Source organism: Molothrus ater, chromosome 6 (assembly GCF_012460135.2).
Source record: "Molothrus ater isolate BHLD 08-10-18 breed brown headed cowbird chromosome 6, BPBGC_Mater_1.1, whole genome shotgun sequence".
Classification (NCBI taxonomy): Eukaryota; Metazoa; Chordata; class Aves; order Passeriformes; family Icteridae; genus Molothrus; species Molothrus ater.
In genome coordinates this window covers 9,347,443-9,374,015 of record NC_050483.2, presented here as the reverse complement: position 1 = coordinate 9,374,015, position 26,573 = coordinate 9,347,443, and the positions used below count along the sequence as shown (strand labels likewise).

At 53.5% G+C, this 26,573-nt stretch overlaps 2 protein-coding genes across 3 annotated transcripts; both read left to right on the top strand.

The window, feature by feature from the left end:
* Window positions 1–29: 29 nt before the first annotated feature.
* Window positions 30–11,102, top strand: MRPL21 (mitochondrial ribosomal protein L21). Its single transcript, XM_036384893.2, has 7 exons — window positions 30–82; window positions 964–1,024; window positions 2,243–2,328; window positions 4,520–4,683; window positions 6,279–6,331; window positions 10,264–10,367; window positions 10,861–11,102. The coding sequence occupies exons 1-7, from the start codon at window positions 52–54 to the stop codon at window positions 10,923–10,925; spliced, it is 564 nt and encodes a 187-aa protein (XP_036240786.1). The 5' UTR covers window positions 30–51; the 3' UTR covers window positions 10,926–11,102.
* Window positions 11,103–16,730: 5,628 nt separating this feature from the next.
* LOC118687958 (ras-related and estrogen-regulated growth inhibitor-like) lies at window positions 16,731–24,628 on the top strand. Of its 2 annotated transcripts, none has more exons than XM_036385188.1 (4): window positions 16,731–16,934; window positions 21,426–21,482; window positions 22,151–22,224; window positions 22,878–24,628. In XM_036385188.1, the coding sequence occupies exons 1-4, from the start codon at window positions 16,922–16,924 to the stop codon at window positions 23,364–23,366; spliced, it is 633 nt and encodes a 210-aa protein (XP_036241081.1). In that variant the 5' UTR covers window positions 16,731–16,921; the 3' UTR covers window positions 23,367–24,628. The 2 variants fall into 2 exon arrangements, with proteins under 2 accessions (XP_036241081.1, XP_036241080.1); XM_036385187.1 differs by lacking the exon at window positions 16,731–16,934 and adding an exon at window positions 17,650–17,783.
* The last annotated feature ends 1,945 nt before the right edge of the window (window positions 24,629–26,573 follow it).

Genomic DNA, 26,573 nt, shown 5'->3' with positions numbered 1-26,573 from the left:
GCGCGCCAGGCCCCGCCCCTGCGGTTCCGCGTCCGGCGCGAGGTCACCGCGATGGCGGCGGCGCGAGCGCGGCGGGCGGGAGGTGAGCGGGGAGCGGGAACGGGGGACAGGGACGGACAATCTCTGCCCCTGCCGCTGGGAGGGAAGGCAAGGAGGAAGGAAGGAGTTCTGCCTGCCTGCCTGCTGCTGGGAAGGGGGGAAGAAGGAAAAGGAAGGTGCTCTGATTGCTGCTGGAAAGGAGGAATGGATGGACGGACGGACTGGGCTATTGCTGCGGCTGGGGGGAAAGGAAGGGAGGAAGGAAGGAAAGGAAAATGCTCTTTCTGCTGCTGGGATGGAGGCAAGGAAGGAGAGGAAGGAGCTCTGCCTGCTGCTGCTGGAAAGGAAGGAAGGAAGGAAGGGAAGAAGGAATGGAGGAAGATGCTCTGCCAGGCGGTGGGAGGAAAGGAAGGATGGGAGGGTGTGCTCTGCCTGCTGCTGGGATGGAAGGAGGCTGGCAGTCGTCAGGGTCCCCACTGCTGCCTCCTGGCCCCTCTCTGTCCCTGCCCTGCACCTGCAGGATGAGCCCTGGAGCTCTTCCCAGAGGTGGAAGGGATCCGGGTCTTTCCCAGCATCAGCCTCGGAGTCCAAAAGTCAGGGAGTGTTAACAAAAAGGAGAATCAGCTTTACACAGTTCTTTGCACCTTGGCATAAACCCTTCAGCAGAATCCAATGGATGTGAGGGAGTAAGGACTTTATCAATCTCCTTCCCAGGCTGGGGAGGTACTGGAGTTCCCATCCCTGGAGGTGTCCAGGAATGCCTGGACGTGGCACTCCATGCTCTGGGCTGGGTGACAATGTGGTTGGCCAGTCACAGGTTGGACTCAGTGGTCTGGGAGGACTTTTCCAGCCTGAATGATTCTGGAATTTTGCAAAAGCCCAGCAGCTGCTGCCTGTGTTTAATTTTCTTTTTCTCCCTTTCAGCCTCGCTGCTTTCGGCTGCGGTCCGGCACCGGAGTTCCCAGAGCTCATCCCCACAGGCAGGGTAATGTCACACATCTATCACTCTGCCTCTTCCTCCTGGAATGCTGCCCTGCTTCCAGCCTGGGAGGGCAGCTGGCTTTCCTCTGGGAAGGAGACTTGGCTGCCCCTTGGTCACTCCCCAGTGTTTTGGGCTCTGCCTACCTTCAGTCACCTTTCCCAGAAGGATGCTTCCTTTCATTTTTTGGGTTTGTTTTTTTTTTTTTTTTGTTTGTTTGTTTGTTTGTTTGTTTTTGTTCCATCCCTGGAAATATTCAAGGGCCTGGTTGAACAGGGCTTGGAGAAACCTGGTCTGGTGGAAATTGTCCCTGCCTTGGGTTGTGACTGGATGAGCTTTAACATCCCTTCCAAGGCAAACCATTCAGGAATCCTGTGACACCTCTTCCAATGACACCTTCCGGCTTTGCTTTTTCCAGCCCTTTGGGACCTTTTGTTGTGCCTTTATTCCGTTCCCTGTGCTGGGATCTCCTGCAGGACTGAGGAGCTGCTGCTGGCTGTGACCAGGAGGGGACACTGCAGGAGCAGAGAGTTCCTGCCAGGGAGGATGGCAGGATGTACTGTTCCCTCTTCTTGCTCATCCTCTAGGATCAGAGATCTTGGATCCCTGCCTGGGTGATGCAGCACCCAAACTCTCATTAAACCCTGTGAGGCCTCGGTGCCTGTGGTTGTGTACTCACAGGTGCTTTCAGTTCCTGTTGAATTAAAGCCCTTTGGGATGTTTGGCTCGGGGTTACAGAGTAAATCAATCACTGCAAAGGATTTTGAGTCCATTTTGCTTTTTGTTCACTACGTCTCATGTTTACTCCTGAATATTTTATGCATTTGGTGCATCCTGTGTTGCTTAGGCCAAGTGTGGATTTCTGCATGCAGGAAAACCTGAACTGCCCACTGCTGAGGGGGATGGTATTTGCTTTTTGTTTTGGGATGGTGTATACAAAATCTGCTAAATTTCCAGATTTCAGAAACCACGACCATTCATGTTCATCTCATGGAGTTTTCTGAGGCAAAGCTCCCTCCTCTTTATATCCAAGATTGCTTTTGTGCTATTGTAGATTCTTGCCTAATTGTTAACTGTAATCTGTAATCTGATGCCTTGTGAGTTGTGGTGTTTGTGAGTAATACCCAGTTCTACTCCATCTCCTTTTTCCTTCTTTCCTCTCCCTGTTTTCCATCTCTTGGCAGTTTCTGCTTGCTGCAGTGAATTTTGCCTTGTCCTTCACAGACTCGTTGCCAAAACTTCCCTGACTTCACCCCCATGGCCTGAAGTGAAACTTCCAGATCCAGTGGAAGAAGCCAAGTATCATGCAGGTAAAAGTCTCAAATCTGGTCTTCCAGCACTGCCTCGAGGCCTGATTGAGCATAAATGTTTTCATTTGGAGTTTGAGTCCTGCACTTCTTTTTTTTTTTTTTTTAATTTCATTTCTCATGTGTTTTAGTGTCACTGGAATTGTGCTCCAGCTGCTCTCCAGGTTTGGGAGATTTGGGTACAATGTGATTTCTCCTTAGTTTAGGGCAGCTTTTCCCAGAGGAACCTTACCTGATGTGATGTGTGGCATGGAACACTATATTAAAAAAAATTAAAGGATGAGAGAAGCATTTTGGGCAGGAGAAACGAGTTGTTTTCCATTCACTGGCTAAATCAAAGCCAGCAGGAGCAGTTGGATGGTGGGCACACAGAGAGCTGGTGTGTTTTGGTGCATGAAACAGAACATCCAGCCAGCAGGAGCAGTTGGATGGTGGGCACAGGGACAGACCTGCAGAGGTGGGACACAGCGTGACAGAACACTGGGGTCGTGTCCCTGTCCCCTCAGCTTGTCAGGATTGCTGGGTGAGAGGAAACAGCCTCAAGCTGTGCCAGGGAAGAGGCAAGTTGGACATCAGGAGGAATTTCTTCCTGGAAAGGGGTGTCAGGCACTGGGAGGGGCTGCCCAGGGAGGTTTGGATTCCCCACCCCTGAGGGTGTCCAGGGAATGACTGGATGTGGCACTCAGGCTCTGAGCTGGGTGACAAGGTTGACAAGAGCTGAGCCCACCTTCCTGCAGATGTCCCCCATCACTGGCTGGAGTGTGTCCCTGACTGAGGGGTGTGCTTTGGAGAGAGCCTCCTGCTCCACATCTCCTGCTGGCCTGTTCTGATCCTGCTTTTTCTCTGCCCTGTGACGAGAACTCAAGTATCAGTAATCACTCAGGTGACAGATGGGTGCCTGTCCCTGTGTGAGAAATAACCCAGCAGTGAACCACAAACTGCTCCCTGCCAGCCCTGTGGGGAGCAGGGTCCCATCCTCAGGGATTGCTGCCATCCTGCTCCCGTGCCATTGCCTCCTGCTGCTGCTGAGCATTGCATCCTTATCTCCTGGCTGTGCTCATCCAAAGGGAACAGCAGCAGGAGCTTTCCAGTTCTGCCTCCTGCTGCCCATGGAAACAGCCCAGGATATTTTAGGATGGGTCTCTCCACATGGTGCTGAGATCCAAGCCAGCAATCACTTGATGTTTCCTGGCACTGGAGGTGTGGGAGAGTTATCAACAACTCTTTATCCTGGTGGGAATTGCAGCAGCTCCTGCCCTGCAAATAATTTGTGTTCCTGCCTGTACCTTTAAGTTTGAATCCTAGGGCTTGAAGCTTGGACCTTTTCTGAGCATTCCTGTAAGGATTGGGTTGGGTTTGCCTGGCTGCTGGATTCCTGTCTGTCCCAAAGGGATGTTCTGTTTGCATTCCAAGAAAAAAAAAACCCAAAAATGATTCAGCCACTTTTTAATGTGTTTTTCTCTGAGCAGCTCAGGAGGGTGGGAAGCTGCTGTTTGGCAGTGGGATGGTGTCAGGTGGCAACACCTTTTGGTGTTCCCATAAAAACTGGGGTTGGATTCACTGCCGAGGAAGCTGATCACAGGGAATGGAGTTTGTCCACGTGCAGGAGCTGGTCTCTGGGCTCTGTCCTGCTCCTGGCACCACTCTGCACACACGTGGGAAGAGGTTTTTCTGGGAAAGAGCAAGGGACCGGTCTCTTGTCCTTGCTGCAGGTACAACTTTTGGGGCCAGGCTTTCCCTGGTACTCTGCCAAGCTCTTCCCAATGTTCCTCTGTGCCTTAGGCACTGCTCAAAGCCCTGGGCCGTCTGCATATGACTTGGAAATGGAGGGAATTTCCTCCAAACACAGGGTGCATGGACAAGAGCTCTTTTCTGGAATGCTTTATATCCAACTACAGTGTATTTTGGGATGCCTCAGGAATGGGCTGAGAGTCAGCAGTGTAGAGAAGCTGCACAGTGTATACAAGATGTTTACTTATGTGTGGCTTTGCCAGCACCTAAAATACAAATAAATCATTAATTTTAAGAAAGGGAGGCTCACACATCTGGGAAGCAGCGCTGCTGTTGATCCTTGCCTAAAGATTCCCAGAAGATAAGAGTGCTGGGGGGGAGAGCAGGGTGGCTGGGTGAGTTTTCCCAGCCCTTCCCAGCTCCCTGGGTGTGCTGCCCTGATCCTGGCCCTGTTTGCCAGCAGAGGTGGTGCAGAAGGTGAACGGGCTGATCGCGGCGGGGCACTACGGGCGCCTCTTCGCCGTCGTGCACTTTGCCAGCAAGCAGTGGAAAATCACCAGTGAGGACCTCATCATGATGGACAACGTCCTGGAGGCCGAGTGTGGAGACCGGATCCGCATGGAAAAGGTGAAGAAAACCCAGAGCAGGTTCCCTGCAAACGTTCCTGGAGGCAAAACCCATTGCTGGTTTTAACGCCACGTCCCACAGTGCTCCTGGGGGTCTCCCACCTTCGTTCCAGCCCTTTGTTTTGTTCCAATTCCCTTGGTTTCGTTCCAGTTTCAGATATTATTGTGATTTCTGTTCAACAGGGCTGGAGTGAGTCTTGCCAGACTCTGTGGGGAGACAGATTTTTGTTGTCCTAACTCCTTCCAAAAAAAGAAAATGACAGTTGTTGTTTCCAGAGCCGGCAGCAAAAGCCAGTGTTTGCCTTGAGAGTCCAGCACCCTGGATCACAGAGTCATTTAGGCTGGAAAAGACCTCTAAGATCATCGAGTCCAACCTCTTAAATCCTTGCAGGTCTCCCAGAGGGATTGTAAACTCCTCAGGGCTCTGCAAGATCCTTATCGTGCTGGGCCGAGTGGAGGCAGAGGGATGGGGCACAGAGGGGAGAATTGCCAAGATCCAATTAATATCTTTATCCTCAGCCTTGGACAGCCAGCAGGGACTTGCAGAGGCTCATTAATCCAGGCTGAAGGGAAATATTATGGATTCTGTTGGCTTCACCTTCCTGTTGTTTGTTAGAGCTAAGCAAGTAATTAAGGAGAGCTGTGGAGTTTTTGTGCTTGTCCATTGCTTTGAAGCCCAGTTTTGAAGCAGCTTTTTAGGGATGTCCTGAGCTGTGTCCCACATCCCTGCGTGCAGCAGAGAGGAGGGATTTCTGTGCTGTAGCCAGCTCAGAATGCAAAGATCTAGATGGGAGTGAAGGAGAAAATTTGCCTGAACACCAGAGCCCTTTAATTTGTTGGGTCTTTTTTTTTCTGTCTAAAACAAAAGCCAGGACTTCTCATGACCATTCCTGTGTGGTTTTTAAGTGCTGACAGAGAATTTGTGAGGCAGCCCTGGGAGAAGTGGCTCTGGATGTGGCACTTGGGGGACATGGCTTAGGGAAGATTGGGGTAGTGCTGGGTTTGATGGTTGGACTCCATGACCTTGAAGGTTCCTTCCAAACTCGATGATTTCAGTGAAATGCAGCCTCTTCCTACTGCATCCTCTCTTATCCTGCCTTGTTCCTTCAGATGTGGCTGAAATGAACCCCCAGATGTTCATTTCTTTATTCCCCATCTGCAGGCCTTACAGAGGTGAATGAGGGAATTGTTTCTCCACTGGGATTTGTAGCAAGTGCTGTAAAAATGCAACGGTTTGGGAGCTGCCATTTGTCCAGATCCCACACGAGGCAGGTTATTCTTCTTCCCTGATTGCTTTTCATAATTTTTTATGGCTGATGGTAAGCCAGGACAGAGAGGTTCAGTGTGTTCTGATCATGGAGAAAGATACTTGTGCAGCCTGTTTGAGTGGGATGAGCTCTCTGGAAGAGTAATGGCTCTGTCTGCAGCCTGTTAGCAGCTTTCCTCACTACCCCTCCAGTTAGTGTCAGGTTTGAAATGTGGGAAGGCCTGGTTTGAAGCACTTTGACTCCTTTATGGCTGTAGAATTTGAAAGGTCTTGTTTGCATTTCTGCCAGGACAATGAGCAGTGATTTGTGCCTGATTTATTTCCCCCAGGTTTTGCTGGTTGGTGCTGATGACTTCACGCTCATTGGAAGGCCGCTGCTGGGGTAAGATGCTTCATAAAGGAATTATATGACATTTTTGTACTTAATTGTGCCTTCAAGGCTCTGCAGTCCCTGAAACTGGGATTTATCAGCACTAACTTTGATCCCAGCCTCGTGGCTTTTGAAAGGATCACCAGTAAAACAGCTCATCAGCCTCTGGTGAGTGTCCCCCACCCCAGTGCTAGGAGGGCAGCAGGTCTCAGTTCTGAGGTAGCTCCTGGGTATTCACCTCAGTGGGATCTTTTCCTCCTTGCACAAACTAGCAGGACATGTTGCTCTTCAGCATCTCTACCCTGATTTTGGTGGTGGTCATCTTGAAATAAGCCAGAAATCCTTTTCCTTAATCCCTTGAGTTGGGTTTTTAACCCTTTTCCCTTTGGCACTGACTTACTCCAGCAAGCCTTACCCTAATTTCAGTGTTCCTAATTTTTCCCTTCCTATTAATCACATAATCCAGCAGTCACAGAACTTGGAGAAGTCGATCCCTTGGCACTGCCTCCATCCCACTGCTGTAGGACTTGCTGTACAGGACTTTTCCTTCCAAAAGAAAGGGGGCTGTGGGCCAGGTGTTACTGCTGGTGGTATTTAGGAGTTATTTGTGCAGTGATAACATGGCTCAAGTGGCACTGGTGGCACCTGCCTCAGGCCCCTGTGTTGGACAGGATTTTGGGAGCTGCCAGTCCTTGTAGCAGCACTGGAAGTGGATCTGGAATAGCAGATCATCAGGATTCTCTGAGTTACTGCCAGATACTGTCTGTGGGGAAGGCTTTAGGAAGGAGAATCTCATTTTTAGGATTAGAAAGGGGCTTTTAGTTTTGGGATGTGCCCTGTCAGGCGGATGAGGAGCAGCTTCCTTCCCCAGCTGATCCAGGGGCCCTGGGCTGGTTGTTGGCAGCTCTTTGTGCTGCATTTGTCAGGGCATAGCCAGGAGGTCCAGGACAGGAAGAAAACCAGCTGTTGGCTCCTGCAGGTGCTGTGAGGGTGTGGGAAGTGTTGGCAGCTGCTTGAGGCAGACCAGGCTGCACATCTGGCCTGGCACATCTGGCCTGGCCTCCAGGGTCTGTGGCTGAAGGGAGTCAGTGGGAGGAGGAGGAGGCTGGCCAGGAAGAGTGAAGGCTGAGGGGGAGATGCCATCACCCTCTGAGTTGAGGGAACCACCCAAATCCCAGCTCTCCCATAGGGATGAGGAAGAGGAGAAGGGGGAAGGGAAAAGGGTGTCACCAGCAGTGTACACTGCAGTTCTCCCATACAATCCCCTAGCCCACAGACATTCTGGGGAGGAGAGGAGAGGCTGGATGAGAAGAGAGGCAGTTCTGTGTTCTGTTGTTGTATAAATAAACACCCAGTGAGCGCTCACAGCCTGAGACTTCACCGGAGCCGCTTCATGTGGGCTCCCAAAGTGTCCTGTCTGGGACAGCTGCACAGGCTTTGTTCCTCTGATACCCCACAGGATGACACTTCTTTAAATCCTAGCACACCCCATCTGCATGCTGGAGGCTATTCTGGGAGCTTCTGGCTGGCTCCTGCTCTGGAATCTCTTGGGCTCCGTGTTTGTCCAAGTCGCTGCCAGCCCCAGCTGGCACAAGGGCTGGAGCCTGTGCTAGGCACGAGTGCAGGGAAAGTTTGGCTTATTTCTAGACAAAACAGAGCTGATGAGAACTTTCCCTCTAGGAAAGCTCGCTCTTTCTCCTGCTACCTGCCCCTTTGTGCAGTGGAAGTGCCAAAGGCTTTGGAGCTGTGTTTGTCCCAGCCAGCTGGGCTGGGATTCAGCCCTGCAGGGAGCGAGCCTGGCAGCTGCAGCTGTGACCCAAGAGTTAGCATCCTCTGGGCTTGGAGCTTGCCTGGATCCTTTTTTTTTCTGCCTCTTGACAGCACCCTTCAGCCCAGCTGATGAGGTTCCAGCCTGAGTTTTTCTCACCTCCTGCAAAAATCCAGTCCATGGAACATTTTGCTGCTGAAGGCAGCAGGCCCAGCTGTGTCAGGCTCTGGGAAATGTGTGACCCCCTTCTTATTTTTATGGACATTCCAGTCATACCTAAAACGTTTGATAGAGATTTTTATTTTTTTTTTCCTTGGGCTCTGTTTTGCTGAGAACTTGTCCTGCCCACGAGCTCTTCTCCAGCAAAGTTGGTTTCTGTTGTGCTTCAGCCTCCTGCCAGCAGTTCCTAGAGCTGAGTCCCACAGAGAGCCCTTCAGGGCTTTGAATCCAGGAAGTTTAGTCCCAGATTAGTGGTAAACCAGGGCTGGAGTGCAGTTTACTTTCTGGTTTCTCCTCCCTCAGGGTTGCAGGATTTGTGTGTGATTCAGTGGTGCTGGATCTGGAGCCTATCCTGGAGCTGGGATGTTGGGGTCACACAGTGGTTTCTTAAAATCTGTATCATTTTATATCTCTTTTCTCCTGGGCTGGTCACTAACTGCAGATAAATCAGTTTCCTCCGGGATCCAATCTCTGATTTAATCACACCCCCAGGGTGAATTTTAAGAGATGGTGGCTGTCTGAAGCCTTTGGCCTCCCAGTGACCTTGCTGGAACAATTTCAGCTGGATGGGCTTCCCCCTCTGCCCCCCTCAAGTGCAGACAGAGCCGTTTGTCAGCAAAATGGTCTTTAAATGTCTTCCTGTGGCAAACTTAACGAGCTTTTAATGGAATTCTGGAGTGCTGTGCATGGAAGAGCAGCTCCTCCTCCTTCCCTGTGGCTGCTGACTAAAAACCCCCTTTGCAAAGCTCCTGTCTGGATCCTGCCTGGGGGTTCTCACCTTCTGAGACCCTTGAAGCATATCAAGGTTGATTACAGTTGTTTTAGCAAAACTTTAGTAATTTAATGTAATTTTCCCCAAAACTGTGTTGCAGCAGCAGCTTTATGTCAAGCCTTGCTAAACGCTGGCTACAGTGGAAAATTGCTTATGGTTCATTAAAACAATTAATTTAAAAATTACTGGGAAAGTTATAGCATTTCCAACAAGGTGAGATTTTCTTCCAGCTGTCTGTGATGCTTTTAGAGGGGGAGGAAGGATTTCTTGTTGACCAGGAGCAGGGATGGGCTCATCCTGTGCCGAAACCAAAGCAGGGCACATGAGATCACCTGGAGGTGCCAGGGGAATTTATCTTGCCTCAATCTTACAAGTTCCTGCAGGTCCCTGTGTCTGCTGCCTGCTCTGATGGAAGATCTCATCCCTCACATGACAGGAAAGTTGTGACCTGTCACACCTGGGCCAGGTACAGCACCTGGAGGCTTTTGGCGGTGCCTGGGCAGGTGGCCCTCCTCCCAGGGAGGATCTGGAATTCCCAGGATTGTTATCCCTTTGTCTCTTCTCCCAGAAACCTGCTGCCCAAGAGTAGGACGTTGTGAGAATCAGAAAAACAGAAACTTCCACAGACACTAAAAAATTTGATCTACAGCCTTAAAGGAATCTTAGATTGATGTGAAAATACAGTACACAGATATTAAACTAAAAAATCATAAACTTGTATTTCTATAGTTGTAGGTGAGGTTTCTCACCTTAAGTGAGAAACTGCACTGATAAGATAGTGAAGAGTTTGTAAAATAAGGGTGTAGTTGTAAAAAGTTAAAATAAAAACTTGTGGTTTTCCCCTAACAAAAAAACCCATGTGTGCCTGTGAGTTAGAAACCCATCGGATAAAAGTATCTGCAGTGCAGCAGAAGTAAATAAAGGTGATAAGTTAGAAAAGTAAAATAAACCCTGTGGCAACTGTCTGTTGAGTTAGGAAGTTAATATATTACCTTGTAGCAATGAAATTTGTGACTGCTCTTGAGCTGTGGCTGAATATATCTCCAAAATGTCACAGCCTCTGAGATTGGCCTTGATCTGAGCAATAAATCAGTGCTAGCCTGAAAAGAGTCCCTTCCTTTCTAGCAGTGGCAATGATAGGATGTAAATAACTAAAACCTGGTGCTTCTACCACTCCTTTTTAAGGAAGGACCTGGTCCGTGTGGAGGCCACGGTGATTGAGAAGACGGAGTCGTGGCCCAAGGTCAACATGCGCTTCTGGAGGAGACACAACTTCCAGAGGAAGAAAAGTAAGGGGGAAAGGACACCTCTCCTTCCCTGCTGGATGTGGGAGGGGAGGAATCCCAGCACCAGGACCTGAGGAAGGGGCTCGTTCTCTGTGTCCCCAGAGCCCCTCGGGGCCAGCCCCTCTCCCAGGTGCACCCACAGAGGATTTAATATTCCTGCAGTGTTCCCTGAACTTCCTGGGCAGGAGAGCAATCCCAGTCTCTCCCCAAAGCCTTGGACAGTGTATGTGTCATCACAGCTCCCAGCAAGCCCAAACAGGGTCCTGCCCAGGTTTTGGTCACCAAATGTCTCTTCCTTCTCTGAGAGAGGGAGGAATTATGGCTATTTTTATATGGGATGGATGGTAAAGCCCTGGCCAGGCTGCCCTCTGGGACCTGCTGTCCTTGGCATCCCCATGGAATGCTGCTGTCTGCCAGCAGGAGCCCTGGCACGAGGTAGGCACCAGGTTTATGCTGTTACCTGATCCTTTTTTCCCCCCTTTTCCTTCTTTTTCAGTCATTTCAAACCCCCAGACTGTCCTCAGGATCAACACCATTGAGATCTACCCCTGCTTGTCCTGACTGGGGAGGTGTTCTGGGAATCACTGCTGCTCCAGGCAATTGTGGAAATAAAACTGCCTCAGCACTGGGAAGTTCTGGACTTCTTGTTGTGGTGGGAAATGGAAATCTCTGTGTGGTGGGAAATGGAAATCTCTATGTGCTTTCTTTTTAAAATAATGAAATATTTTTTAAACTGTTGCTTCAGCCTTGCTGGTGTTTATTTGCCAGGAGTTTTAAACTACCCAGGATCCACTGCTGGCTGTCCAGCCTTTTCATGCCTAATGGATTTTTTTGCCTCCACACCTCCTGAATTTTAGGAATTCTGGTCATGTAATTGCTGGCATTGTGTGGCTCCAGGGAATATCCTGGGGCACAGCCCATGGGACTGAAGAGGGCAGTGAAACCAGGTGACTGCAGGGTCTCAAATCTACTCCCAGATCGTGCCAAGGGGTGCAAATCCTTCTTAACCATTAGCACTGGAAGTGGAGCTGAAAAATTCCCCTCTTGAAGGTGAGCAACAATAAATTGTGTGTGTGTGTGTGTGTGTGTGTGTGTAACACCATCAAAATGAGACACTGGTGGCTCAGGAGGGATTTTGTGCCTGTTTCAGAGCTGAGTTTTGACCTGTTGAGTTTTGACCTGTTGAGTGTATTCCATGTCTAGATCCTGGTCTTTTCCCTCTTCTGTGGCTGCACATTGAGCACTGTCCTTTCCTGAGCAGCACATACAAGGCCAGGTGGATCCAGTTGAGGTCTGCTGGTGTTTCTGGGCTGGATATCCACCAAGAGGAGAGTTTCCTGAAGTTTCCTGGAGTTTCTTGGACTATGGGGTTCCTAATAGCCGCCATGGGAAGGGACAATGGGTCCTGCTCACCCTGTCACTTCCCTAGGGAGTACCTTGCTTCACATGGGGAATAAAACCACATTTGGGTGTCCTTTGCACTCCCACCATGGCTCCAAACGTTGCCAGAGCCCTGTGCTGAGGGAAATGGGAGTTTTGTTCCATCTGGTGCTGGTCTGGCTGTCCAGTCTCACAATTCCTTTGGGAGATCACTTCAGGCTGTGGTGGCTGCTGGAAAAGGATCCAGGTGTGCGAGGGCTGAGCTGGTTCTTCAGCCACTGGAGACAGCTGGATCTGCAGGGGTGGCCTCAGGCCTCCCCATTCCAGATCCTCTGGCACAAATAGCCCTTGGGAATGCTGCTCTTTCCCTGCTGCTCAGGTTAAACACACACAGTTTTTAGCAGCTGATGGGACGTGGAGGCAGAAACAGCCTGGATCGTCGCATCCTCATTCCCCAACTTTTCCAAACTGAAAGGGTGGGGAGGCCCCTCCAAAAACCATCTCCAACCTGTTCCCCTTCTCCCACAGGTGATTGCAGTTCCATGCTGGGACCAGCAGATCCCAGCAGCAGGCAGAGTGTGCCGTGGGCTGGCACAGGGACCGCAGCCTCCGGATGCAGGCTGTTCCCAGTCCACAGCAGAAGCGGCGTTGCCAGCCCAAGGAATTGGACTGGAAACCCTCAGTCCCTCTGTGTTTGAGTGCTGGGGCTAAGAAACAGCATGTCTTGGCTTTCAGGGGATGTAGCAGGAATGTTCTGTCCTTCCCAAATAGGAAGAAACACTTGGAAATAACACGGGATTCTGGGCTCAACAATACGGAGGGCAGAGGCTGCTGTGGAGTCAAAGGAAAAGCAAAGGGCTTAAGTTCTGCGAGTCTGATCCCCCAAAGAGCCCTTGGGAATGTAGTTCTGATCCAAGTGAGATACTACACAAAATTAGGGTGGTTTCACAGCATTTTGAGGGGACAAAAAATCAGGAAGGGAAAATCCAACCAGTATCAGGAAGTTTTTGGTTTAAAAAAAGTTTATAATGCAAAGTAGGCAGGTTTTGTCGGAATTATTTATTCAGACTGAGGTAAAAAGGGATTATTTTAATGCATTCTTCAGGAGAATTTCAATCAAAAGCTTTTTGTCATTCCAAGTGGAAGCAGGAATGCCCAGCTCTCAGGGATGAAGTCACAGGGGCTTCATGTGTCAGGGGGGATGATCCTTGTCACCCTTCCTGGTGCTAAATAGCACTGAAATAGTTTAAAAGCAGGAACTTCTCAACAAAATAAGTTGAGAAAACTCAAGGATTTTTTAATTTTTTCCTTAAGCACTGATTCACGGTGGAAATTTCTCTGCCAGGACCAAACAGATCCGGGTGGAATTTGAGATGCTTTGCCCAGAGCTGAAGATCCACGTGGGTCAGACAAGAAGCAGGCCCGGGCTCCGGCCACCCCTGTGGCGTCTGTCCCCCCCCGGCAGGCAGGGAGGGAGGCTGGAGAGCCGAGCAGAGGGCATGTGCTGGGAACTGGGAGTGAATTCCAGCGCTGATCCCTGCCCGCTGGCCACAAAGCCGCTGCCTGTGCTGCTCCCGCTGTGCTTTCCAAGAATGCCGGCAGGGCTCGGCGGCAGCAGGACAGCCGGCTCCGCAGCCCTGACATTTCCCATCATAAGGAAGCCTTGTTTTCTCGCCAGCTGCGAGGTTTGCTCGGGAATCGCTGGCGGGAAGGAGTCGGGAGGTGCTCTTGCTGCTCCCCACGGCGTCCCTTGTTTGGGGGAGGAATGCCAAGTGCATCCCTGGCCCTGCTCCTCCCTGGATCCCAGGTGTGAGTCCCCTGAGACCCCTCCTTGCCCTCCCCTCCCCTGGAGAGGCTGAATCCCTGATTTCTGTGTGCCATGCACTGAGCCCAGCCCTCCTCCTCTGCCCTTTCAAGAGTTGCCTGTGGCACCGGAATTCCTTTGTGGCTCCAGGTTTTTCCCTGCCCTTTAGCTCCAGCTGCTTTTAGGAGCTCTTTGGAGCGAGGTTCCCATCTTTTCAAAGGCTGGTGCTGTTTCAAACCCCTCCAGTGCTCTGGATGTTGCAGCTTCGAGGGGCTCGGACTTGTGCTTCACATAAAATCCTTCTTGTGGTTGAAGGTAAGACAGCCCCATCCTGGCCATCCCACAGGATCACTTTTTGCAGCGTTTCTGGAGGTTTAAGTTACTTCCACGATGGGATTTGTCTTCCTTCCCTCAGCACAGTGTGCTGTGTTCTAAAATCAGCTTCCCCAGCAAAGCCATTCCCGCAGAGGGAAGCTTCCCGCCGTGGGGAGCTGTTTGTGGAGTGTGATGGAGCCTGACAGACGGGGTCTGTGGCTGTGTCCTCCTTCCCAACAGCCGGCTCCTGCGGGAAAACAAAGTGCAGGACACTCTCTTTGGAAGCCACGGGGCAGCACAGGGATTTAGCAGCTCCGTCAGGACATTTGGATCGCACGCTCTGCCAGCCACGGGCTGCCGGTGTTTATCCAGTGGCAAAGCTCTGGGGACATGTTGTTCAGGCCCTGGGGCAGGAGGGAAGTGCTGTTAATTTGCCCCTTCCCTGAGTTTTTTATCCCTCACAGCTTTGGGAAGGAGTCCTTGAGCTCTGACGTGGAGCCAGATTTGTTTTCTCAGCGTGATCCAGCCGCGTGTCGGAATCCGCTCCAGCGGCAGACAGGAACGGGACATCAGGACACTCTCTTGGTTGGATTTCTCTTGCACTGGAGGTTTTATTATCTCCTGTGACCTAAAACCCAGCCTTTTGTTAAAAAAAGAAAGGGAATGTGTTCCCAGTGGGTCCGTGTTGATGCAAATCCCACACGGAGGAGTCGAGCAGTGGCCGGCATGCCTGGACATGGGGCCTTCCATCTGTTTTCCCTCTCCCTATTTATAGCAAATGGAGAAGCAGCTGGGATCTGTGTCCTTGTGCCTTGGATGTGAATGCACAGGTTTCACAGCAGGATTGGGGTCAGAAGGAACAGAGTGAATCAAGGAAGGTGAGGGGCTGAAGGCTGGGAGGACTCTTGGGTGTGCTGGGTTTGCTGCAGCAACCCAAAATGTGTTTATGGGCAGGGCAGTGTGATTTTGGTTACATCCTTGGAGGGCATTCCCTGATGGAGCTACACACGGGAATTTCTGTGCAGTAATTAACAAGTGTCAATGTGGTGGGTGAGCTAGAAAAGGGTTTGAGCCCTTCAAATGGAGGCTTGGGAGAGGAGCTAAGCCTTGGGGAACCAAAGTTTGCAATACCTCAGTCATTTTTGAACTGGAGTTGGCTCCTGCATGGATCTGTTGGCATTCCATGCCTTTGGATCATCTCATGGAGAGAAAAGGGACTGGTGTTACTTTATCTTCCTTTCCTAAGTAAGAAGACACCATTGCCCAGTTTCAAAAGCCTCAAAGCCCAGTTTCTGGGCAGCTCTCAAAACAGCTGATGATCCAGTAGGGAAGTGGTTTGGACCATGGAGCAGGATCCCCCCAGCCCGACACTACGGCCTGAGGGGATTTGGCTCTTTGCTCTAGGCCAGCTTTTCACTTCAGCTGATTTTCTGTTTGCAGGGCTGTGATTCATGGGAGCCTCTGGCTTGGTTCCCAGAGCAGACTCCTTGTGTCTTGAAGGACCGGCAAGTAATGGAGGAGCCTGACCACAAATATTTCACCAGGACTTAATATCTCCTGCACCTCTTCCACCCAGCTGAGCTGCGGAGTGCTGGAGGTGGATCACGCAGCGATCACCGGTGATAAAATCCTGTTCCCACTGCCAAATATTCCCTGGCAAACGTGGGACGTGGTGCTGAGTGCTCCTGTGGGAACACGCATGTGGTTTCCACCACGCTGTGCCTGAGGAGCAGAAGTTTCTCCCAGCTGTGCTGTCAGGGACACAAATTCCCCAGCCCTGGCACTCTCACTGACCCTTTTCCTAAAGAATCCAGGGATAGATTTTTCTGGATTAGCTGGTCTTGGATGGGAAGGTCATAGTGGTCATGGAGGTGGTTGGGAAGGGAGCTGATTTTCCCAAGGTGACATTGGAAGTCTGTGGCATGAGTGCAGCTGTGCTCCCATTTTAACTCCACCCTTTGTTCCCTCATCCCCGGGAGTCCATGTGCTGTTAACACCCTTGGAATGAAGGTAAGTGTGACTGCCCAGCTGCCAGGCCTGTGCTGCCAAGGTGCTGCACCTGAGGCGAGCACGCCAGCAACCTGGAGCAGCAGGAATTGTTACTCTGCATTCTCCCGGCCAGCTCCTGCCTTCCAAAGTGCAAGGGTCGATTTTCCATGAAATTTGCCCATTTGTTGTCACACGACTCACAGGAAAAGGGGTTTTCTCTCTGACTTCTCCCCCGTTTGCCTGGAATCAGGCAATGCATTAAAACTGGTCTTAGAGAGGATCAGGCAAGAAGAGGACTTGATTGCAGACATCTCATTTCCGTAGGAAATGGGGCTAAAAATAGGGAAGGAATGTAAAGGAGATTTCTTTTTCTTGATGCCCCCCCCCCCCCCCGCCCATTCCCCAGCTGGGAATCAGCTTTTGTCCCAAAATCTGTTTATTGCCTCGCTGTTTTTTTCTGGGCCCCAGATGTAGCCATGAGCCTGATTTTTGCCTTTGGAGAAGCCGGAGCAGGGCTGTTTCCAGGGGCTGATGCGCAAGGAAGACACACATGATGGCAAGATGGCTTTCTGGGAGAGGTCTGCTGGCTCTCTGGGCTCTCCATGACAGTCTCTGTGCTATCCAGGGGCCTCCCTCCAGCCCTGATCCCGCTGGCAGCAGCTGTGATCCCGATAACCCTGTGGCTGTTTGAGTGCTGATGTCCCTGTAGGCACCAGGACGTTCCCTTTGGACACCTGATAGGGGCTATAAATACCAGGTGGGTTCATGTTCCCTCAAGCACCGAGTGGGCTGTGCCAAGTCACCCCAGATGGTCAGGCTGAGACATCCCTGTGCCAGAGAAATGGCTGCAGCCTTTGGAGAAGGGGCTGAGTCCCTGATGTGGGTGCTTGAAGCCTCCACACCCTTGGCCAGGTCCCTTCTCCCAGCTTCTTTTTTTGCAGCACTGGTGTCACCTGGGATCTGCATCCCACGGGTCAGAAGCGTTCTGGGGTCTGATGGAAAGAGTCAAGATGCTGCTCAAGGTGTTGCCAAGCTTGTTCCTTCTTCCCAGAATGCCCAAGGCACGTCCATGCCAGCTCCAGGTACTGCTCTGAGCTGTTACACGTTCCCTGCACACCTGGGTACCCCCTCACGCTGCTGCTTAACAGCCTGGTGGTGCTGCTGCCCTGAACACACAAAGTTTGGTTCCAGGCCTGGTGTGGAGTCCTTGCTCTTGGATATCCATGGGGATTTAGTGGCTGGTTTGTGCTGAGCCAGGATTCACTCCTCACCCTGCTTGTGGGACAGGGGGGAAGGCCGGGGCTAGGTCAGCTCCTCTTGTCTTTACTAGCTTGTCTGGTGCACAAACATGGGGACAATTATGATTTCAGGCAGTGGTTTGGGGCAGGCAGCACTCTGGCTGGGGAGGTGTTGCACCCCTTCCCTCTTACAGACCCAGGGAAAGCCAGGAAGGTTTGGGATGGAAGGGACCTCACAGCCCATCCAGTGCCACCCCCTGCCAAGCACAGGGACACCTTCCACAGCGCAGGTGGCTCCGAGCCCCGTCCAACCGTGCCTTTGCCCCTTGGGGGGGAGCACCTTTCCCTCTCCGGGAAGCGCTGTCCAGCGCTGCTGCCTGCGGGGAAACTGAGGCACAACTCCCGAAACCGCCTCCGGGACGGGATGACGACCGCCTCTGCCGGCCAGGGAGGAGGAGGAGGAGGAGGAGGAGGAGGGCATCAGCCGGGCCCGCCCGGGGCTGAGCCCAGCCCGGCCCCCGGGGCGGAGCTGCCGGAGCAGCGCCCGGCGGAGCGGGGAGCGGCGGATCCCGGGGCAGCCCCGGCCCGGCTCCGGGATGAGCTTCCCGCGGCCCCTGCGCCGCTCCGTGAGCCTCAGCCCGGCCCGCACCCTGCGCCTCGTCGTGCTGGGACAGAGCGCCGTGGGCAAGACAGGTAGGACGGGGCTCCCCGGAATCCCCCCGGTGTCCCTCGGTGTCCTCCGCATCCCCCTGGCATCCCCCAGCACCTCTGTGGCATCGTCCTGCATCCCTCTGCTATGCCCTGGCACCCCTCTGGCATCCCCCCGGTATTGTCCCTCCCGGCCAGAGGGACCAACCTTCCCATGTCCCTTTGGAAGCCGGGACGAGGGGCATTCTCCCGGTGCCCCCCCCAGCCCGTGGGGTTTAAGGGCACTGAGTTTCCTTCCCCTCGAGTTTCCCACATGGACACTTTGCACCGGGACTCGTTTCCCTTGCCCGAGGGGTCCCCGGTCTGCGTGGGGACCCGGGGTGGACATCACTGACCGGGAGAACTTTCCTAAAAGCCGGGATTGGGTTTTCCCGGGTGTGAGGAGCTTGCTGCTCGTTCCCAGCGCCCACAGCAGCTGTGCGGAGCCTCCTCCGCAGCACCGGGCTGTTTTCCCTCGGGAAAACTCCCTTTCCCTGTGCCTCGTTCAGCGCCCTCCGTCTGTGCCTGCTGAGGTGGGGCTTTGGGATATTGTACTGGGAGCTCCCTTCTTCACCCCCTTCCTTCCTGGGGACCATCCTTCCCTGCTTCCCACTCCTCCATCCCGAGCTGTGAGCACTCAAAGGGAGCAAAGGTGTCCCCGGCAGCACTTGGAGTGCCAGGACTGGGATCAGAGGCAGGGAAAGATGTGGATTGCAGTGATTGCAGTGATCTACATTGCAGTGATCCATGATCCATGCAAAGCCTGGTAGGACACAGCTATGCTGCCGTGCCCTTGGGGACAGGGAATGTCCTGCTCCTCTGGAAAAGGGAAGGCACCGCAGCTGTGGCACCTGTGCTGGGCTGTTGGAGCTGCAGGAATTGTGTTTCCATGGACAGCAACCGGCATTAACGAAAAATCCTCATTCCCTGATTAAACTGAAGGCAGCAGCTCCCAGCTCTCCCTGAGCAAGGCTGGAGCACGGGATGGGGCTCAGCTCCTGGGTACCCAGAGCTCTGGGGGAGTCCCTGGAGGTGTTTGGCCCCAATGGAGCAGGTGGTTTTATGGGGTGTACAAAGCCCTTGGCTCACCCCCACCCCAAACACGTGTGTCTCCCCGCTGCTGGCCATCCCACCCGGCACACAGCAGCTTCCTGGCAGCTTTGGGCCCCTCCTGTGGGCAGGTGTGGGGGTTTTGTGCCTCCTGCTTAGGGTGGGATCATGCTGAGGGTCTTTAAAAGTTCCTCCAGTTAGGTTTGGCTGTCAGCGCATGTGCCTTGCAGCAGCGGGGTCTGTGACAGTGGGACAGTGACACAGGCCATGCAGTCAGGCCACAGGGGGGTAATCCATCCGTGGCTCGTGCAGAGGAGAGCTGGAGCGTGCCAGGAACAGGGAGCCGCCCCCGGGAACAGCAGGCACGCAACCCCCTGAGTGTGTCCCTACCCATCTGTGTCTCCTGGGTGCTGTTCCACATGTCCTCCCCTGCCAGGGGACACCATGTCATCTTCCCCGGGGGCTGTGGCCCAGCTGCTGGGTCCTGCTGCCTGCCAGCCCCTGTGCTAGGGACGACACCTGTCCTGCTGTCCCTGCCCAGCTGGCAGGTGACATCCGAGGTGATGGATCGAGTGTGGGAGAGGTGAGGAAGGAGCCAAGAGCAGCAGCATCATTGCTTCAGTTCCTGTGGGGAGGACAGGGGAGGCAGCTGTGTCCCCAAGGTGCTGGTGACATCTCTCCTGGCCAGGGTGTGAAGCAGGGGAGGCTGAAGGTCGATTTCATCCCCAAGCTGCCAAGCTCCCATCCTGGCAGAGCCCCACTCCGGAGCATTCCCAGGATGAGCTGCTACAACCATGGGATACAGAGTCAGGTTGGGAGAGTTGAGGGGTGAGAACACCCAAAGGGCAAATCCCATGTGGGCAGCTGCAAAAGGGAAAGATAACCCTTGATTCTCAGCAAGAGTTTGGGTTTTTTTGGAGCAGTTTGGAAACCTTCAGGATCTGGTGAGCCGAGGTCCCAGACCCTCCGAGCAGGGGTGGTTTTGGGTGCAGCCGTGTGGTTTAAGGACCAGGGCTGTGTGAATCAGCAGCAGGGGCTGGAAATCCAGGCCAGCTGGGGCTTGTGCTCTCCTCTGCTGCTGCTGCCCAGCGTAAACTCTGCCATAATCCAGAGCAGAGCTCTGCCTGCAGCACGTGGAGTGAAGATGGATCGGTGCTGGGGCCGTTCCGCAGCGGCACAAACAGGGCAGCACGTGGGCACGTGCCTGGTGCTATCCCAAGGTGCCAGCCTGACTCCGTGGCAGGTGAATCACCCCTTGAGCCCCCACCCCACATTTAAAGCACAATTAACCCTTTCAGCTCCAAGGAAAGCCCTTCCCGAGGTGACTGATGTTCAGGATGGGGAGAAAAAGCTCCTTATAAGGCTGGGTGGCCACGGCTGCTCCGCCTGCGGCCGCTTCCCCCACTGGCAGCTCCCCTCGTGTTCCTGCGCTCCAGCCAATTTTTAATCAATCTAATTGGCTCCTCTTCCCACACCATGTGCTCCAGCTTTGGGTGGCTGCCTGACATATGACACACAATCAGGTGCTTTCTAGAGACCGAGCCTGCCTCGTCCCACTCCCCACGATAACTCCGTGTCCTCTTTGAAGGTGCCTGTAGGTGCCTCCTGCAGGATGCCTGGTTATCTCCTCAGAGCAGTTTGGCTAAATTGCCCGCTTTTTTCTTCAAATCCCTTCCCTGCTGTGCAGGTTTCAAACCCAGAGACAGACTGGGGGGGTGAGAGGTTGGTGATGTCCCCAAAGAGGAGGCAAGCAGGTGTGAGAGGCAGAAGTTCCTGCATCCCTTTCCCTTTCTGTGGTTATTTAAGTCTGGCCCATGTGGGGTGCCACATTCTTGGGATAAACACACAGATCCTGGTGGGCTTGGTGTGGGTCTGTGAGGGCAGGCAGGACACCAGCAACATCTGCTGGTGAGCAGGTGGGACAAACTGACCCTGGGTTGCAGAGGAAAGGGAGCTCCGAGTGTTGCTCCAGTGTTGCTCCAGCTTGGTGTTGGCTTTTCATTCCCCCTTTTGTTTCTGGAGGGGTTTTCACCCCATCCTGGTTCTGGTGAGGTTTATGCTTCTGTCACAGTCCTGGTCTGTTTTCCCTTCCTCCTCTCCCTCCTGGCTCTGTGCTCCTGCCTAGCTCTTTCGGGGTTTTCCCCCGCCCTGTTTTTTTCCCCTGTTCCACTAATTTCACTTTCCACTTCTGTTGCCTTTCCAAGCCAGCTCTCAGCCTCTCCACCACCTTTCCCATCTCCATTATCATCATTAACACCTCAAAGGGCTCAAGTACCACTTCTCTCTCCAATCCTACACTTTCTTCACCCTCCTAACCATGGCTTTGTCCAGAAATTCCCTCCCCAGGCATCAACACTGCATTTCCAAAGCAGCTTCCTTGGAAAGGAAAAAATGTTAGGGCCAAAGGCACCAAGGAGGATTTTGCCAGCAATTTGGGCTTTGCCTTGCTGGGCTCTGGTGCAGGGAGATGTGTAATCAGATGAGGGGGTTTAATTGCTTGAGCTGTGGCTGCTCCTGCTGCTCCTTTGCCCTTGCAAGGAGGAAAGATGAGTCCAGAGGACTGACAACTCCAACAGGGTTCGTTGTGTTTTTTTCCAGCGCTGACCGTACGATTCATCACCAGGAGATTCATTGGAGACTATGACCCAACCCTAGGTAGGAAAACTCCTTTTCCTTGGGGCTGTCACCATGGCAGAGCCAACTCTGCCCCCAAATTCACCATATTCCCTCTTCTTCCTCCTCAACCAGACAGGCAGCTCATGGACATCCTGATACCTCCCTGGGTCCTGCATGCCTTTTCCCCTTTCTGGTCTGATTTAGGCAAAATCTATTTGGACGAGCCTTCGGATTGCACAGAGAAGTGCTGCAGGCTCAGCCATGGGGTTGTGGAATCATGTAGCATCATAGGATCACAGAATCATTTAGGTTGGCAAAGACCTCTGGGACTCCAACCATCAAACCAGCAGTTCCTCCTCAGCTCCTTGAATTCCTTCCCAATCTGCTGGAAGGTGGCTTTTAAGGGACATGAGGCATCTAAGCTCCTGGAGCCTGTGCTCTCCTGAATTCTAGGATTTTTTTTTTTTTAATTTTTTTTTTCCTTGCATTTGGGTTGTTTTTTGAACACTGAAGCCATGTCTCTGCTGGAATGTCCCAGAAATATCCCCTCCTCCCTCTCTCCTGTGGAGCCCCTCTCCCTCCCTTGTTGCTCCCACACTTCGGTCACTGCTGCCCTCTCGGCCACCCACCCAGGTGACCGAAGCCACCTGGCCTGTGGCTGCTCCCTGGGGCCTCTCTCACACACCTTCCCTGTGTGTCCTGCCCAGAAATGATCTACAGGCACGTGGCTGTCATCGATGGGGAGATGGTGCACTTCGAGATCCTCGACACAGCCGGACAGGTGAGCTCAGCCGGGAAAACAACACGGAGCAGAGCAGCCTGCCAGGGAAGGCAGCCCCTCCTCTTCCACTGGGCTAATTCCTGATGTCAGGAACATCATGGTGGTCACCTCAGGAAAAGGGTGTTTTGCTGAATTTATGTCTACCTCAGTTATAGTGTAATATATTCCTCCATTCCCATTCACTTCAGGTAAATATTCCCCCATTTCCATGTGGGGCATAGCTGTGCTTCCTGTGCCAGTGGAGCATCCTGGCAGCTCAAGGGAGCACTGATTCTCCCAATATCCATGTCAGGACAGGGCTGATGGCTGTCCCCACCTGCCACATTGCCTAAGCCACCCCATCCTTGCCCTGGGCTGCCGGTGCTGCTGTCCCTTTTCCCTCCTACAGCTCCAGAGGTGTTTCCTGGTGCTGCTTTTGTCTATTCAAGGGGTTTCCCTTCGAGGGAATTATATTCCATTTCTCTTCATACACCCACATTCTCCTGTGGTGAGGGGGAATGAGCCCCATCAAAGATCTGGGCCGGGAAAGCAATTTGGGGCTGCTCCTTTCTCAGCCTCCATGGGGACGGCGCCCTCGGGAGGTTCGCCGGGGTTGCATCCAGCAGCGCCGGCATTCCAGCGGTGCTGACGGGAGCCTGTGTGTGCCCCGGCAGGAGGAGGACTCCCTGCAGATCGAGGAGAAGATCAAGTGGGGCGATGGCTTTGCCGTGGTCTACTCGGTGACCGACCGCTGCAGCTTCGACGAGGTGATGCGGCTCTGCTTCCTCATCAACCACCTGCACGCCAGCCCCAAGCGCAGCGGCGGCAGCGCCGAGCAGCCCCCCGTGGTCATCGTGGGCAACAAGAAGGACCTGCAGTTCGACAGGATGGTGTCCACCGAGGACGGGGAGAACCTCTCCAAAGCCCTCAAGATTCCCTTCTACGAGATCTCCACGCGGGACAGCTACGAGGAGCCGGTGGCGGTGTTCAGCAGCCTCTACCAGGAGCTGCTCAGGCAGGGCCACTTCTCCCCGGGCTCCTTCAAGAGGAGGACAGTGTCCAAGCTCATGGAGAAGATTCCCAAAATGCAGGCCAGCTCCAGCCTGAACTCCGCGGGCAGGAGCCTCAGCTTTAACTCCTTCAGGGACTACATTCCCGAGTGAGCGCCTGGCTCACGCCCGGGATGGGGGCGGCTGCTGGGGCTGTGCCGGCTCTCTGGAGGGGAAGGGCAGGAGTGCAGAGGGTGGCACCGGGCTACAAAAGCCTCTGGGTTCTTCCTACAGGGGGCTTTGTGCCAGCAGGGAAGGTTTTCCTCATCCATCTGATCCCTTTGTTCCCTCCTCCCCCTCTGGCATAACTGAGGTGACTCAGTGGTGTTGGGACAGCCCTTGGAGGGAGGCTCAGCCGTGTTTTGGTGGGGCTCAGACCCAGCACAGGCACGTCTGGAGGGGCTTTTCCCCTCCCCTGAGCTGGCTGGGTGTATCTGCACCCACCCAAATCCAGCACCCACCATGCTGGGTGACCCCGAGGGCTGTGCTGGCTCCCGGGCTGGCAGCAGCCATTCCCTGGGGATGGAGCCTGCTTCCTCAGCATGGCTGGCAAGTAAAACCCCTGGATCCTCCAACCCTTCCAGCCCATCCAGGCTGTGCTGATCCATCCATCCATCAGCATGGAGCTGATTCCAGAAACTGCTTGCAGGTCCCCCTCTGTCTGCTCATCAGCTGCCCTGTTCCCAGAGGGAAAACCACCGTGGCCTGAGGAATGGTTTTGCACAGGGATAGGGCAGGAAAGGTGTGGGAAGGAGCCAGGCTCGTGGCTCGTGTTCCTTCCCTCCCTCTGGGTGTTGGGGCTGTGTGGCTGCTTGGGGTGGCTGTGCTGGGACCCTGTGGTGTGACTCCCCTGTCCCCTCTGTTGTGACCGACCCCATTGTCTGCTGCCGTGTCCTGTGACAATAAAAGCCGAGTTCCCAACCGCCTGTGGCACTCCCAGGATAGGTTATTTCAGGGAGCTTAAGGAAAGGAGTGCATGGTGTGGGATCACCCTTAAATTAGGGCTGGGCATCCCTCTGGTCCTTCCCCTGAGCCCTGGCACCATGTGCCCTCCTGGCTCCCTCCACCCCTAAAAGGATTCCCTGGAGGATCACAGCCTGGGAGGCCACTTATCCCACCTCCCCAGGCTGCTCCAGAACCCAGCCAGGCACCCTTTGCCCTCCTACAGCTCCCAGAGGTGTTTCCTGGTGCTGCTTGTGTCTATCCAAGGGGTTTCAAGGATTCATTCTATTCCATTTCTCTTCACACACCCACATTCTCCTGTTGGGGGGAAAATGAGCCCCATCAAAGAGCTGGGCTGGGAAAGCAATTTGGGGCTGCTCCATCTCAGCACCTTGATTAAAATGCCAATTTTATTGAATTAAATTGAATTTAGTGAATTAAAAATCACTCAGGGCTCTCTGTATGGGCAGAGACCAAATGGGGCTAAAATGCCTCAGGGGGCTGGCCAAGGTCGGGGGGGAGGTGTTTTTTGTTTATTTTTAGGGGGTTTATGGCATTCCCAAGGGAGTTGAACACTGGGAGCTGGGTTTGGGCTTTGTTTTCCAGCAGCTGGGGTGGGTGTTGCTGCCCTGGCTGGAGAAGAGCCACTTTGGGAAGTGCTGGGATGGGCAGAGAAGAGCTCAGGAGGGATTAAATCCCACTGGGACACTGAACACACACTTGAGCCTGACAAATGAAGGGTTTGGGTGCTCTCATTCCACATTGCTCAGTTCCCAAATATCCCCAAGGCTGGTCCAAGGGGGATGGATTTAGCTGCTGGCTGCAGCCGGGGCACGGCGGAATCCCGCAATATTCAGCAGGAATTATTGCAAGTGATGGATGAGACAGGAGCAGCTGATGAGCAGGAAGCCAGGCCAGCCCTGGAACAGCATCCCCAGAGCTCCTGGCAGTGGAGGGGATCGCTGTCCTGGAGTAACCCCGGCCCTTTTTTACATCCCAAGGAATCCAGAAGGCTCCGTGTGGTCGCTGCCACGGCCCCTCACCAGGGCTCCTGGCTCTGCCTGCTATAATTAGCACCAAACCTCATTAGGAGAGGCAGGGGCAGCTCTTCAGGACTGGTAATTGCTAATTACTGGAAGCCTCTAATGGCTCTCCAGGGGCAGTTTCCTCTACCTTATAAAGGAAGGTCTTGAGGATGCAGCATTCATTGGGGTGGGGAGAGGTTTTTGTGGGGGGGATTCTGGGGGGCATAAATCCTAAATTCCTGTGGTGAGAGGTCTGCAGGGGCTGGGCAGGGGAGAAGGAGGAGGTGGAAGAAAAAGAAGAGGAAGAAGATGAGGAAGAAGAGGAAGGTCTAAGCCTTACTTGGAGCAGAGCCTGGAGTTTCAGAGCCCTGGGCAGGTGAGTCCAAGCCAGATCCCTGGAAAGGAGGTGCCCAGAGCCTCCTTGGAGCCCCTTGGAGGCACCTGTGCTTCCATGGGGATGTGGGACCTGTAGCCTCCTCCCTGCCCAGCAGGGCAGTGCCCCTAAAACAACACTTCAGGGGGGTTTGGGAATGGAAGGTGGGAATGAGGACTGGGCTTTGGTTTGCCTTGGAGCCCTCCCAAAAAACCACAACTGTCCTTGGGGGAATACCAGGCCTGGGGGCTGCTGCTGAGAGCTCCCCCAGGGAACAGGGATGGATGGATCCGGGCTATCCCCTGCTGATCCCCTGGCTGGATGTTCCTGTGTGTGGCTGGAAGTGCCACCTCTCTGGGGACAGGTGAGTGTCCTGAGGGCTGTCCTGCACCTTCCCAGCCTGCGGCGGCTCAGCTCCACAGAGAGAAGCTGAAGAATTTTGGTCTCATCATTATCCAAACAGCATCTCCAGGGCCGGGATTGAATTTGGCAGCAGGCAGGCTGCAAATCTGCTCACCAGATTTCTGGGAAGCTTGGGAGAGGCAGATGAAGCAGAAAGGTCCTTTCCAAGAGCTCCCTCGCTGTGCTCACCCCCAGCAGCTCCCTGGCACGCCAAGCCCCCCCTTTGTCCCTCCTGCCAAGGGGTTTCCTGGAAAACCAAAATCCTGGGCTGAGGTTGTGGGGTGCAGCTGCTCTCTCTTCACAGCCTCAGCTTTTATCATCAGTTATGCCTTGTTTTAATTTAAAAAATAGAGGTTTGGGGCTTTTTGAAGGCTTCTCTCGGAGGAGCAGCGCACGGGTCTGGCCTCACCGCAGCCCTGCTCCTGGGAGTGGTGGGGACAGTGGAATTGCCAACAGCCCTTTCCAAGCAGGTGCTGCCTTCAGAGATCCCAAACCAGCAGCCTCACCCCCCTCTGAGGGATTTGAGCTTGGAGCAGGAACACTGAGGCTGTCTGGGTGCTTCAATTCCCTGGATTTAAG